General features: G+C 31.1%; 1 protein-coding gene across 1 annotated transcript; it reads right to left on the bottom strand.

The window, feature by feature from the left end:
* Nucleotides 1–5,734: 5,734 nt before the first annotated feature.
* On the bottom strand, nt 5,735–10,046 carry LOC132932456 (RNA-binding protein FUS-like). The gene is made up of 3 exons (XM_060998839.1): nt 9,794–10,046; nt 8,889–9,311; nt 5,735–6,322 (listed from the first exon to the last, which is right to left on the bottom strand). The coding sequence occupies exons 1-3, from the start codon at nt 9,885–9,887 to the stop codon at nt 6,027–6,029; spliced, it is 813 nt and encodes a 270-aa protein (XP_060854822.1). The 5' UTR covers nt 9,888–10,046; the 3' UTR covers nt 5,735–6,026.
* Nucleotides 10,047–15,961: the final 5,915 nt, after the last annotated feature.

A 15,961-nucleotide genomic window follows, 5' to 3' on the forward strand; every position in this document is an offset into this window, starting at 1 on the left:
ATTAAGCGTTGAGTGTATCTTAACATTGAGTAACTTACTGTAATATATTAATTTTGAATTTTAAAGTATATAATAGAAATTTCAAGTATCCACAGTCATTAGATTTTTAATTATAACAAAATAAAAAAAAACAATTTTATTGAAAACTAGTTTTGCATAAAAATTCCCTTTTTTACTTGTTTATTTATTTTTTCCAATAAACTAGCAAGAAACTTGGAATTTTCAATCTTACTCTTTTAAAAAGTACCAGTTAAATTCAATTTTATATCAAAAACTACCCTCAAATTCAAAGTCATTTTCAACTTTATCGTCTATACGACATACACACACACACACAAAAAAAAAACATATCATTGTAAAAAATATATTGTATTAATATATTTTATCGATTCACTCAGAATCTAAAATGTGTATATTATTAATTAGAAGATAATATTATACGATTATTAAAATAAACTCTTGAAAAATAATATTTTTCAAAAACGATTTTTCTTAACTTACAGAATTTTAGATTCTTCGTGATAATATGCATATGCGTTATAAGAATATATACATATTGAATATGTATAATTCGTTTAACTAATAATGAAATCCTAAAGTTTCACTCTGCAGTCAATTAACCTTTGTCTGAGAACACGCACAGTGATTTCATTATATCTCCGTGCTTTCTTCGTTCGTTCTTTGGTACCATATTCAAAGGGTCTGACTCGATTACCTGCTCTTGGTCGGCTTTTAACGTCCAGTCTTAAATTCATCCTCCACTGTAATGGAATTTACTGTGCATTTCACGATTAATATCTATAATAAAACTGCATAATTGGCGTATTGAATTCGTTTATATATAGAAAAATAAAAAAACCTAACTATTAAAAGATACACCGACACCACCCAGCAACCTAATACTTGATGCATTTAAATTAATTTATGTATATTACTGTATTAGATTATGAGTGACGCGATGTAAGTTTTTGTTATAATTTATAACTATTAATATTATTATTATTATTGCATATTTAAATTCAAAAAAGTATTTATACTTATATAATTATTTATAATACTATAAATACTGAGAAAAAAACACAATGTAGAACAGTTGTGAATTATATTTATAAGTACATTTATAATTTTAAATTGGTTATTTAATAACTAGAAAACCCACAGTAGATATGCAAATACACGTAAATATGATCAAAAATAATTTTAATTAATGGAACTCAGAATATAAGTTTATTTCTGGTCCCAATAAAAATATTTTCATCGCCATAAACAAATATATATATAATATTAGTGTAGTGCAGCTTGCACTTTATTTTACTCGTAATGTTTATTAACAGCTACAAGTAAATGTACAACTGATGCCTACATTAAATATTTCCATATAATTAAAATTTAATTATCTTTAGCAATAATTAAAGTTTAAACAAAAAACCTTTGTTGACACATTTGTCCCTAAAACTAAGATTTTTACCCTCCTATTTCTCCCTATCATCGGGCGTTATAGTATTTATTTTGTACATCTCAATATTTGTATTAAACTTCAAGTAAACCGATAGTTTGAGAGCAATTATATTTTTTTTTTATTGTATTATATTATCAAGTAGGTATACTGACATATTTTACTTCGGTACATTGTATAATGTCTTGCTGATAATTACTATATAATATATTCAGTCAAATTAAATTCATCAATCAACACTGCTAATGTATATTATATGTATCGTACAGGTTATATAAATTTGGCTTTAAAAAGTTAAAAAATTTAATTTTTCTTTCTAAGTAATATACTTTACTCGAGTCAGCCTTCTATGAAATAAATTCTGGCACTGTGCCTGCATTTGACACTATATTGTAACATTAGTAACTTTATAAATTTTAAATATATATATATGTTTAGGAAAATCAGATATCATCAAGTATAGATATAGTAGTAGCTATAGATATTAAATCAAGATGAATACCGACTAACTTTTACTCTATTTTGAATGCAACTTAAATCAAATAAATATAGAAAATATTCTGATATAGAACTGTATCAAAAAGATTTCAGATAAATTATTCTTCCAGAACCTCAACATTAGAATATTTATAAATTAACAAGACATAAATTGTCTGACACAAAGTTGTTATGAGCTAATCGTACCGAAGTCAACCTTAATATTGTATTTTGTATTAATAAGAAGTTTTGTTACTGTTTACTTATTATATACATGATATAGTTGCATAATATTAGTCTCAAACAAATTATTTTAGTAGATAAGAGTATTATCACGGTAGTATAATTAATGTAATAGATAATCACTTTTGTGTTTTAATAATATTAAAATAATAAGACATCAAACAAGTTACATAAATAAAAACTTAAGTAATCTAAGTTTTCGTCTATTTTAATAACAATTGTATTAAAGCTAATATTCAAATAAATTAAAACAATGAACTAAATGTAATAAATTTGTACATAATATAATATTATAATATTCGACAAACAAGTGTTCAGCAATCATAGAATATTGGTAAGGGCATGGAACAATTGCGCCTAAAACAAAATTTTTATACTTGGGTCAATATACCAATTGCGCTGCATATATTTTAGGGTCAGTTAACCAATTGCGCCTCTTATATTTTTCGGTTTGTGTACCAATTGCGCTCTTTATATTTTACGGTCAATATATCAATTGCGTTTGTATTCAAATTATATTATTTTAATTGCCATGCTCAAATTATTATTTAAAAAATTATTATTATTCTTAAAACGTGCAAAATACAAACATCATGATTACCTTAAACTCAAAATCGTATTATTATTATTATATATTTATGATTTAACCACCTAGTCTCTTATTATTATTAATATTATTTTATTTTAATTTTCATTAACTAAACTGTATAAAGCCTATACGTTTCACCGACTTGGAAGACTTTTACTTTTAACTCGCAAAAAAATCGGTTATTAAGTTTTCCTTATAGGTAATGTAAAATGTATTGAGCGCAATTGGTCATCGACCCTAACATTTTTAGAGCGCAATTGGTATATCGACCATAAAATGTTTCGAGCACAATTGGTATATGAAAAGGTAATTTTAAGCGCAATTGGTAAACTCCCATTGGTAAATCGAATTCGAAAAAAATATATAAAAACGTTTCGTTTATTTTAAAAGATGTAATCTATTATTTAGTATATTTAACAATATTGTATGATAATATAATACCATTTTTTATTTATAGCCATGTATAACAATTACAAAATATATACTTATACTAATTAATATCAATAATAACCTGTTAGTATAAAATATAATATACGTTTGTAGTCTTAAAATTAAATTTCATCGATGACTTTATTTTAAAAACCTTAATCGTTAATACTTCTTCGCACCACTATTGCACATCATAAAAGAAACTATTTTTTGACATTTATATCTTAACAAATTAAATATATTAAATCCATTTTCTCGGTAAGCGTATTGTGCTGTGGGGTGTCGTATTGTTGTAACGCGCTCACTTAAAAAAAAAAAATAATAATTTTTTTTTGGCTGGCTACGACCGCGACGTGGCTTATTTCTGTAATGGCCAATAAAGATCCGTGGTCGTTAATATATCGTTGTTGTCGCTTGGGGCTGACTTAAATTCTTATATTGCGCACAAAAAGAATCTCGAGGGGCAGACGGTGTGGCACGGCAGAAAAAACTCTGCTGTAGCCTTTTCCCCTCGTCCCGTTCACTCGCATCATATTGTTATTATGTATATAATATAAAAATGGAGACTGACATTAATGAAATTTAAACGACATTCTTCATCATCAACCCCATCCTCTAGTATAGTAGTAATCCTACTTCATAATTGATCCCTTCGGCGCCTCTCCTGTGCATCGTCTGTTCAAATCTTTTACTTGTTAATATTTTCCGCCGTTTTCCATCACAAAAGCTCTAAACCCACGTCTCTTTTCTTTACTCCCTCCCACCTATATCCTCTTCTCACCAGGACGTTTTTCTTCCCACCCGTTCTCTCGGCCGCGCATTCATAATTAGAAGCGCGTGACTCCGCCACCGCGTCATCTCCTCCTCAATATATATACCTGCTGCCGCGGCGGCGATGGCAGATCATAATTTAAAAAGGTCTCGGAGCTTAAGGGGACTCGATCTGTCTATTAAGAGCACCTTTATGTATGTATATACATCTGTCTCACTCTCTTCTTCTTTCGCGGGGCTTAGCGTACCGAGAGATACCTGACAAAAGCATCTCAGAAGTTAAAAGGGCTTGTGTCGCTTTTGTGTGCTTAATGCTGCTGGGCCAATGTTATTTTCTTCTTTCTCGAAAAAATCAAAACGTCTTATTATTATTATTATTACTACTACTATTATAAAACGAAAGAGAGTATTATGTGCTATGATGAATTGACTTGGACTTAAGTGTTGGTGTGACATAAAAGTCGTTTTTGAAATCGGTTGCTTTTGAGTAAGCGCAGCTTAACTGCAAGAAATAAAAGAAATTATATTTTGTTTATTTATTTATTTTTTCGCCTTCAGAAAGTTATAGACTTGATCGTATGAATATATTATAATATAAATATATATCACTCCTAAACTTGTCTGCGTGAATATACAAATATTTATACAATTCAAAACCATTTTATTTAAGTAAAGAGTATTGTATAACGTCATTTTGAATCATATTTCCAATTATGTATGCGATGAGTTGTATAAAAGAAAATATGATTCCAATTTACACGTGAATTAAATTATCTTAGCGACAATAAAAATCTGATCTTTGACATTTAATTATTATATAAAAAAAATAAGAATTAAATGAAACCCATTCATAACTAAGCACTCTTTTTGTGTATTCCATTTATTTTCAATCTTCACATTAAGCTCCTTAATTATTTTATTCGTGTCGTTTTACTGAAATAATGTCATTTTAGTCGATACGATAGTATCCATCAGATTTTTAGATGAAAGACAAAATAATATACAGAAGTACAGAACGCTTAAAATTATATGAACATTTTTATCGTTAAAACATTTTATACGAACTACTTAATATTATTAAAATATTATCTATAAGATGAATACTCTATATCAGTTTTATAATTGTTAATAAATGTGTTTCGAGTGAATTAATTTTAAATAGTTAACATAATAAAATTGTTTTATAATACTATTAGTTATATTATACTATTTAATAAATATACGTTTCTATTTTTCTGTACAAAAGTAAGATGTAATATATAAATATAGTTATTACTCTTATGGCAACATAATTTTATATAATTATTCATAATAGTTAAAGTGTTATGTAAATTAGTTAAATGTTCTACAAATGAAATGGTTAACATAACCAAACCTTTATACAACTAATAAGGATATTATTTTTTTCGAATATTGCTTTTATTCATTTAGTAAAACCTAAGTTAAAATATTAAATAAAATATAAATATAATTGCCTCATCAGAATTTCAAACCACAAATAATAAACTATAAAATCTATGGGGGGCCCAGAATAAAACTAATATTTTATTATAACACTCGTTTGATAAAAAATAAATGTAAATTTATTTTATTGTAATAAATATGTATTTTAATGAAGTCTGGTAATAATGATGTTGTTTGTGAGGATAAATAGAAATATGGGGCATGCAAGTTTCAGGACTACATTGTTCAAGATACTAACAACGCATGTAATACAGAAGATTATCGTAATATCTAAGACATAAATGAAAAAAATGATTTCAGGTGAATACGTTCATATTTAATCGGTTTATTGTGTCAATTGTTACAAAATACCGCTTAAAATATAATATACGCGATTTTTATAAGCAAAAAAAAAAATATATATAAATTATAATTTGAAAATATTTTGTAAGTATAGGTTTACATATAGGTATGCGGTCAACCTATTTTACGGTATCTAACATCGTAATATATATATATATATATATATCGCAAAAAACTAGAAAGGCTTTTTAATTCTATACAAAATCGTTAACTGGTGGCCTTTCTAATTCCAACAATAGCGTTTTGTCGCGTTCATTATTGCGATGACCTGGGATTGCCGTAAGCGATCGCGTGACTGGTGGCCACACCGTGTCTGCCGTTGCTCACGCTGTTCGCGATCACCGTCGTGCCCGATGACCTCTCGTAACCGTTGCCCCCGTACGAGTTACCTTGGTCCTGACCCTGGCCCTGTCCTTGGTTGTTGTTACCGCGATTGATCGGGTTACCCGATTGACCGTTGCCGCTACCGGCGCCGTTGGGGAATACGCCGAACATTATTGGAAACCAGGCATTGAACGAAGCTTCCGCGTTGCTGCTCGGACCATCGCGACCTGCAGACCACCACGTTAAATGTAACTCATTATCATTATTGTTATAGGTACATATTATATTATACAGTTATGCTACACACGATGACATTATAGTATTAAAGTAGGCCCATCGAGCGCAACCGATTTGTTCCGATTACAAACGTAATTTTATCATCTAAAAACAAACTTCGAATTAACAGGTCAAAAATAAATCATATCAATTTTATATAATCTAATATTGTGACGATCGCCAAATCGCGAAAAAATCAAAGTTATAAATTATTTATCGGATTTCAGGTGTAAATGTTTACAGTAATAATAGGTATAAAGCCAATGTTAATTTGTGGCCATTCGAATATTATTTTATCTATTAAAAACGACCTGGTTGGATGTGTGGGTATTGGCAATTTTATGAATGTACCTATAATTAAACCAAAACCTATATATTATTGTACACAAAATATTTTTATAAAAATAAATATTAATAATAACATAATTCGAATATTTGGTATTTAGTAGGTACTTGCAGGTAATTAGTACATATATAACTATACTAAATATAAATTGCTTATAATAATTTATTTTATTTCCTTCAAAATATATTTATTTAGTCAAAAATCCTGTCAGATCTAGTATAAGTATTCATAAAGAAATGGAGAGAGAGACGTCTTGTAAAATTATAGCTGTAAGTATGTTACTATACTAATAGTTCCGTATAATAAATTTAGAAACGTAAACCGTATCTGTTGAGGAATATCAAAATAAAAATAATATATAATAATAATATGATGTTGGTATTATTTTAGTGCAGTATTTCCATATCGAATTTATACTTACGTATCATACTATAAAGTTAATTAAATAAACGTTAATTAAGTAAAATATGCTTTACTCATCTTAGACCTATTGTATAACTGCCGAAAAGGGAAAAAGAAATTCCATTAGCAAACGATTATTTTAATCAATGTCTCGAAATAAATTAGTGAAATAAAAATGTTCCGTATTCCGGAACTCGTTCAAACGGTTTTTATAAACTATTATGAATCAAATAATATAATATACTAGCTATTTGTTAAAACGATAAGTATTATATTGCGTATATTGTTATTCGTCTTTGATAAATGAACTGTTCTCGGTATATATTTTATGAATGCATATTTTAAACTGATAATCTGATAATGAATTACTTGAAAACATATTTTTATCGATAAAACAATACATATTATCTAAATTACGTAGAGAATCTTTAGTAAAGTTTTAGTGAATTCTTTTTACAGAAAACAGTTTCAATTTAGAAAAATTATTGAACTGGATAATAAGAATAATATAGGACTAGGTATAATGTATAGTGTTCTCGTATATGCTACACAGCTATGTTCTATATAGTAGCTATAATATTATTAAAATACCCAGTGCACACATTATGGTATTATACTAACGGCAATGACCTCAACGACGTGCTTAGGCGAACAATAATAAGAATATAGTAATATTATCATATCGGATAAAACTATTATATTTGGTATTTTACTTTAAATACACTTCTATATTTGATATCCCGCGTTTGTCATCAGTAGCATTCGCCCGCCTAATACTTAAATATTAAATATGAATTCTTGTTATTATCCTTCTTCTTTCAAGACTGTAAGAGTTACAAAACCGTTTTATTTAATACCTACTTAATGGAAATCAGTAATTCTACTTTTTAAATATTTACATAAATAATTCAATGGCTCTACGAATTTAAAGGAACGTGAATACTTGGAATACATTTTTTTTTATATCCAGCCGGGAGATCGTAAATGGAAAAAAAATATTACGAATTATATTTAATAAATTATTACGTACGCCTTAAACCACCGTGGCTACTGTATTAATATTGATCAGTATTATATATTCATATAAGTCGTTAACTTGATCAGATACTCTGAACATATAGGGTAATTTATCTAGCCAGTTCTGTATTTAGGAATTTATAAGTATATTTAAATATCATATTTACAGATCCTTAAATTGTTTGTACCATTTTAAAAGTGTCGTATGGCAATACAAACTTATTTTTTATACATAGATACCCCCTTTATTACCGTAAAGAACGTGGGTTTTTTTTTTTTTTTTTTTAAATAGGAATACATTTAAATCAAAACTAGAACAACTATTTTTTGAGTTATTGCACTGTATACAATAAGAATAACATTGTTTTAGTAACGATTTTCATAAAATATAAAATATATATGTAAAATGTGTTTAGTCTAGTACCTATACTTATAATTCTAATCAGACAACTTTTACAAAAATAAAATGCTAATGCATTAATATTAGTTAAAATCATCGTAGAACCTGTATATTCAAACCTATTAGCATTGACTATTTTTAGGGCATGTGATATAGTAATTCAAATACTTACTACTCTTTGAATTTCGATTAAATTGAAAAAAAAAATGATTCGCTTAATAATGTGCGGTAAAAAGAATGTTTGGAAAAACCAAGTTTGTATATCGATATAGGACAACCCTTATAACAAATATACAGTTTTTGAAAAATCCGAATTACTGTTATTACTGTCGTTATCAACGTGCGTGCTTACCTCTGTACTGTTTCTTGTTGTCTCCCTGTTCCACGCTGTTGTTGCTCTGTTCTTTGGAATCGGCTGGCACGCCCGATTTCGGTGGTCCGTACTCTTGCGGTTGCTGTTGGCTGCCCGAAGCCAATGCGCCGCCGTACTGTTGTTGTTGTTTGTTGGTCGAGTCGGCGGCGGCCGGCGTTTGCTGTCCAGCGACGCCCGACGGCGGCGGCCCGTAGGAGTCTTGAGTGGCCGCCGGCGACCCGTAAGAGTCTTGTGTGGCCGGCTGCGGCCCGTAACCGTACGGACTGGCCTGTCCGTAGCTGCCGCCGAACATCGGATATTCGGCCAGGCCTGTGAACGCGGACATCTGCCCGTTGGGATTGAAACCGCTGTACGAAAACGAGCGCATGGGTTCTGGGTTGCGTTTCACCCTCATCAGGACCACTGCGAAAAAAGTTAAAACGTAAAATTTAAACCGTTCAGCACATATTTTCCGCTCCGATATGATTAGAGAAGAGCCGATGACGGCGCGTTTTTATCGAAATATAATACGAAAAAGTGTCCGTATAAGAATAACAAAAATGTGACGTGTTTCGCGCTCGCCGAAGACTTGTACACGGTCAATTATATATTAATAAAAGCAAACATGAGGCATTTTAAAATTATCTGATTTTTGGGGATTTTCATGCTGATGACTGATCGGTTCTCTTAAAAAATATACTGTTTAACAGATGATTTTTATTTTATCTAGTATATATATATACAAGTACAAAGTACATACGACAGAAGAGATTATCGATAATCGGAAAACACGGTCTCAACTTTGATCGAGTGGAGACGGGAGAGGGGTAAGAGGAATTTGTTTTTTGTAACTTAATAGACAATTACGCGCCAATCAACCGTTTTTAGATTTAGAGAAAACTTACCTTCGGGCACCACGTAAGCGGACGTGGCTTGGAAGACGGTGACGGCGGCGATGACGGCCAGCAAAGCGGCGACAGAGACGGAACGGTTAGCCATTTCGTATGATATCTACAGAGTACGCGTAGACTTAAACTGGACTTGTGTGCGGGCGGTGTTGAGGGGGAGGTTCCAGTCTAGCGTCACACTTGCAGGGCAGAACGGCGAGTGTAGTGGACTGCTCGGCGACCGTCAGTGGAATGGGACGAGTGACCGATTGCGATCCCGTAGATATAGTCCCCCGGGGAGTCGTCCACGGGGTTGCCAGTGGTTGGAAGGGGGAGCGTTGATTTACCATTGCAAGACGGTGGGGAGGGGTATCCGCCGAGAGTCCTCCGGGTACACCTGATACGTGGTCTGGACGCGTAATCGGGCTGAATTAGGCGCGCGCGCGCGATTTACCAATTCGCCGCCGCCCGTTTTCCGCAAATTTCAACGGTCACCATCGCCAATACAATAATAATGCGATAGTTGAAAAAAAAAATTATAATAAAAACATCGTCGCCGCGTGCATTATTGATATGCGCCGCCCGCCCGACGATCGGCCGTGTCCGGGTTCGCGCGAGATAGGCGAGTCCGCAGTTGCCAAAATGCCGCGCGAAACCCATTAACAATGCGTGTGCGCGGACTGCGGTTAAAATATTATTATGTCGAAATGACGTACAGAACCAGTCGGCCGATACCCATAACAATATGCACATAGGTATACCATCGACTACTTAAAACAAACGATTATTATTATTATGATAATATTGTGTGTTGTATTCCCGTTCGGTCAGTATAATATTGGCACAATACCCGCGACGATATTAATATCGTGAGGAGGAAAAAACAAATGGTTTGTCCGTAAAAATTGTAAACCGTGTGCGATGATCGGTTGCGGGTTCTTTGCGGTTTGACTAAAATACCTAATGGTGACGGCCCTGACAAATGTGATCGCTTTAGGGCCAGTTGTACCGTCTCCGATTAAACTCCGATAACGCTTAATCACTGATAACAGATTTTATGACCGGCCTAATTCGGCCGATCAAACTGTTTAAAAGATTCGAAACGATTTTCTCAAATTATTATTATCTCCGCGTAAAACTTTATTGTGCCTACTCTCCCGGAAAAAAAGATAATTATTTTCGCGGGGACCGTTGGTAGGAATATGTCTGAAAGGGTCAGGAACGTGCACACGATGTGCGGGCGCTGTAAACGCGATATTTCTGATAGTCAAATTATTTACAAATTACGTCGGTTCCTCGGCGTCTTACGTGTCAATGAACTCTTATGGATTTATTGGTATTAAATTCATATTTATATTCCACTATTGTAAAAATTATTGTCTCTGCACGCGTTACCCAGCATAAAACACCTGATTATTTGAAACAAAAGTGTTTATAATAGTATATGTATAATAACGCGTTGTTTTTTAGCCAATGATGGTGGTCGTGTTGCGCAAGGTATATTATGTTGATTATATTAAAATAACATACATCCGACCTATTTTCACTACTGTAATAAAGATTGTTTTGTTAGATTTTAGGTAAACGTCTATTTTGTTTTTCACTTTTGTATTCACGTTTATAGAATTCCGTTGAGTTATTGGTATTTGTAACATTACATCTCTATATTTTATTTATACTACTTATATAATACTATATAATATCATACATATTGCATACTTTAATTTTTGCTACAAATTTTATCGGATATACGCCAGAATCTATAGATCACTTTATTTGAAATTAAAATTACTTTTCATTTGTGTAATAATCATACTATTTTCTAAAAATAAAATCTGTTAAAAGTATAAGTATTTGTATCAAATATGATTTTGGTTACAATACAGTAGAGTAGGATATTGTTGTTTAAGATATGAAGCGAGTTGAAGAATATTTTATTATTATTATTTTATTTTTTAAATTTATTATATAACAATAATCTATACGTATTATTATAACTTAATGTTATAATTTACACTTGAAAGGATGCTATCTATATTTTTTGTCTACAATGTAGACTCTACGTATATCGTGCAAAGCAATTCTACACTTACGAGCTTACATTTAACAACGGTTGGCTTTAATATTAGAGCGAATTGATCAATTATGAAATTTAATGGTAAGGACTTTATTTGTTTTCGTTTTTTACGATAATTCAATTTTTTATCGAATTTTACATATATAAAATAGCGCTCAAAATAAAATGTTCATAATTCAAATTGAATTATCATAAAATATAACATACGAACACAGATTAAATTATTACCATTAAATTTCAGCCTAATGTGGGCACCGGTTAATATGGGCATCCACTTAATATGGACAAAATGGCCTGGTTCCAATATAAATGTATATTAACAAGGTTAAAAAAAACCGCGTAATATGCACACTCGATTCGGTTTATGTGGGCGATTTTTATTTTATCATAGTGTTAGAGTATACACATAGACATATGTATTTAAAAACGACTAATTTAATCGGGTTTCGTCATATCTATTAGATTGGTTTTATCGAAAGCACGGTTATCTACTCTAGATAACCGCGATCGAAAGTAATAAAAGCATTACTATCATTTAAACCTTAAAACCCTTTTCTGTATATTGTACAAAATCGGCACAAATTAGTAAAACTACCAACTTACAACAATAACAATTTGATATTAATGATACTACCGATCTTAGGTAAAAAAAAATACTATCTTTTAATACTTTTTGTCCGGAATATTTTAAAAATAAGTATAGATTTTCAAGTGTAATACTTATTGAAATGTATCATAAACTAATTTTGTGCCCAAATTAACCCTTGATCAACTTTTAGGGGTTTCACTTGAATATTTTTTTAAATATTTTTCCCATCATCCTGCCGGTGTTTTTTTACAATAAGTAAATTTTAATCGGAAAAAAATAAAAATGCATGCAGAAAGGGATTTTGTTGAATTTTGTTGATATAATTTTTTTTTTTTTAACTAATTTCGGTTTTTATGGGCAACCGCTTAATGTGGGCAAACAGGGCTGGTTCCAACGTGCCCACATTAAGCGGAATCAACTGTATGTCGATTCATTCTGCTATTAAAGCTAACAAAACTAAACATGAACTGCTGAGTAGATTTGCTATGTTATGTACTTGTAAGACGAAGGTGCATCATCCTTCTAACTATTTGGCCAAGGTCCTTATAAGATGCCTACTTTTTTATATTATATATAAAAATATATATAAGTATTAAAATATTTTCTTGATGATTTTAAGTTTAAAAAAGAATATCATCTATTGTACAAAATAAGTCATAATATAACATTTGAATTACTTATTTAAAACAGCTGTATAACCTGTGGTAAACCACTATACAAGTTTTAATCTTCTTTGACATACTTAAATTATAATTATAACAAAATTCTATATTAAGAAGTACATTGAAAATTATATTGCATTGGGTTTTAAATCTTAAAAATCGCAAAGGTTAAAAGGTTTCTCAGATAATAACTTGTTGAGTGTACATGATACTTTTAAATTAATATTATTCATAATACAATGGCAAATGAAATCAGTTAATTTATTTGTAGATACCTAATTTGGATTTAATTCTAGAAATATAAAGAAAATTATGAGTTCATAAAAAAAAAAATTATTTTGTAACTTTTGAGACTATCGTATAAACAAAACTTGCTATGATTGAATATTCTATAATATAATTATTATCATTGAAATGTTAAAATATTTATATAGGCCCAGCTTTTATAGAATCCAAAAAAAAAAAAATAAATAAATATATAGATAAATATTAGATACACGCTAATAAAAATGCAAAATGCATACTTCGTAAATACAATATAATATTATCATATAATATTATGCTCGAGTGATGTATCATCGTAATATATTTTATTCGCGAAGTACATAACATTGTAATGTAGTTTTTTAAACAATTTTTTTTTTCAATCGCAACAATAATAGCAGCTACCGAGTGCAGTATATAAACTAGGCTCAACGTGCACGTCTTCGTCAGTCCCGAGGCAGATATGTTATCTGCCCATTGTTGTCTATATAATATTATTATCGTAACACTATTACGTCAACGGCCGACTACAGTAGGAGCCCGCCGATGTCTGTCGGCGAATGGTCGCGAATACGCAATGATGCACAAGCTCGTTTTTCCGGGCGAGATGTGTCACACTAGTATTCGTATCTCTCGACGGTCGTCGCTGCTGCAACTCTGTACGATTCATATACTCGTATTATTATTATTATTATTATTAGCAGCAATATTATATCATTATTATTATTAGTGTAGTGGTGACGCTCATTCATTATTGATGAACGACACCGTGTGACGCAACGCGAGCCGAGCACCTGGGCGCAGCGGCAGGACACTAGTCCGGCTCGGAAGAGGACCTCGTCTGCACGAGACACCGCGTCGGTTATCTCGGAGCGACGGACACGTCGTCGATGACACACACGCACACCCACACGCAGGCACACAGCACACGGCGTACGGTCGGCACACGAGTTTGCGTTCGGTTGCCAATACATTTTTTTCCTTTTATTCATCTTTCGCATTGTACACGCAGTCGCTCCGTTGACGGTTTTCACGGCACGCACACGCACACACACACACACACATACATACACACACACACACACGGTCGCGCGCGCGTCAGACAATAGGCACGTAAAAATAAAAAAATAAAATTTCAGACAATTTTTTTAAAAAATTATACACATTAGCAAAACGCGCGTCACGTACTCGCCCAACTCTAGTCTCGTAGTGCACGCTGAGCCGTGAATATCTTATACGGGTTTTCGCAGCCAAAGGACAGGCCGGCCGCCGTGGGAATAAACATTATACATTATTTTATGTGCGTGTGCGTAAATATAATAATTGACCAGCTCTATCGCCAAAGTACCATAATAATATTAATGCCGTCTGTTCGGTTCAATAGATGCCACACGAACGTTTGTAATCTGATCGCTCTGACGCCGAACGGACCTTCTATAAATAATCGTAAAACGATTTGAGAGCTAAAACCTTAAAACTATGTAATCTCTGTAGGTATATATGTCTATAAAATAAACTAAATTATCAACACGACCCCTTAGGAAACGACGCCGTATTTTTCTTTATGAATTTTACGTGTTTCGTAATATTATTATTAGTTTTAAAATCATTACTTAATCATTTAAGACCGATCTGCTGGTTCGTGTTTTTGTAGCTATAAAGTGCGCGTGATAAAGATAACAACTGTTGTACTTCATTTACCTTCTTTCCAAAGCTAAAGCTCGGTCTTTGCATATATATATATATATATATATATATATATAAATGTATATAACACTCTGCTTTACTTCTGAAAAATATTGTAAAAGTATATAATATACTATAGGAATTACCATATTACATAATATATACCTATTTATCTGAGTTTGTTTCCTGAATTTTTAGAACAAAACTAATTTAGGGAGACATTTTTAATGTAAAGTATTTCCCTTACTGTGTCAAAATTAAAAGCTTTAATATAACTACTTCAGTATAAATACATTATTTCAGGTTTTTATGTGAACCTTATGCGTGGGATTAGCATTTGTTCAATTGATGTTGTCCAATAGCTATTAAGTCTACAATATTATGTCCAAAATATTTTACCCACATTTTCAAGTTTAAAAAAAATTAGTACCATATGAGTACTTCTTATTTTTTTCAAAAATTATTTATATCTACATACGGACAATTCGTAGGTAAGTGTTTAAATTTGTGTATTTAGCTAAGATTATAATATAAAGCATTGATTATTATTTATTATACACATTTTTATAATATAAGTACATAGGTTACGATTAAGGAACAGATTTAAATGCAAAATGCATTTTTTTCTGAATATCCGAAAATATTACTTTCCAAGCACATACATCAAGGAACTAAAGAATTTAACTTTTATTTTGCATGTTTTGACGTTTTTAGTGCATTTTTGATGTTTTCAAGTTATTTTTATGAATGGATAAAATTCGATAAAAATTAATTTAAAAAAAAAAATATTATTTATCGTATAATAACACAAAGTAAAAGTATAACGAATTCTAAGTTGTATATTCATTTTTTGGAAAAAAATTTCAAAGTAAAAGAAGATGATGAAAATTATAAGTATAATAATAATA

Source organism: Rhopalosiphum padi, chromosome 1, assembly GCF_020882245.1.
Source record: "Rhopalosiphum padi isolate XX-2018 chromosome 1, ASM2088224v1, whole genome shotgun sequence".
In the NCBI taxonomy this organism is placed as follows: Eukaryota; Metazoa; Arthropoda; class Insecta; order Hemiptera; family Aphididae; genus Rhopalosiphum; species Rhopalosiphum padi.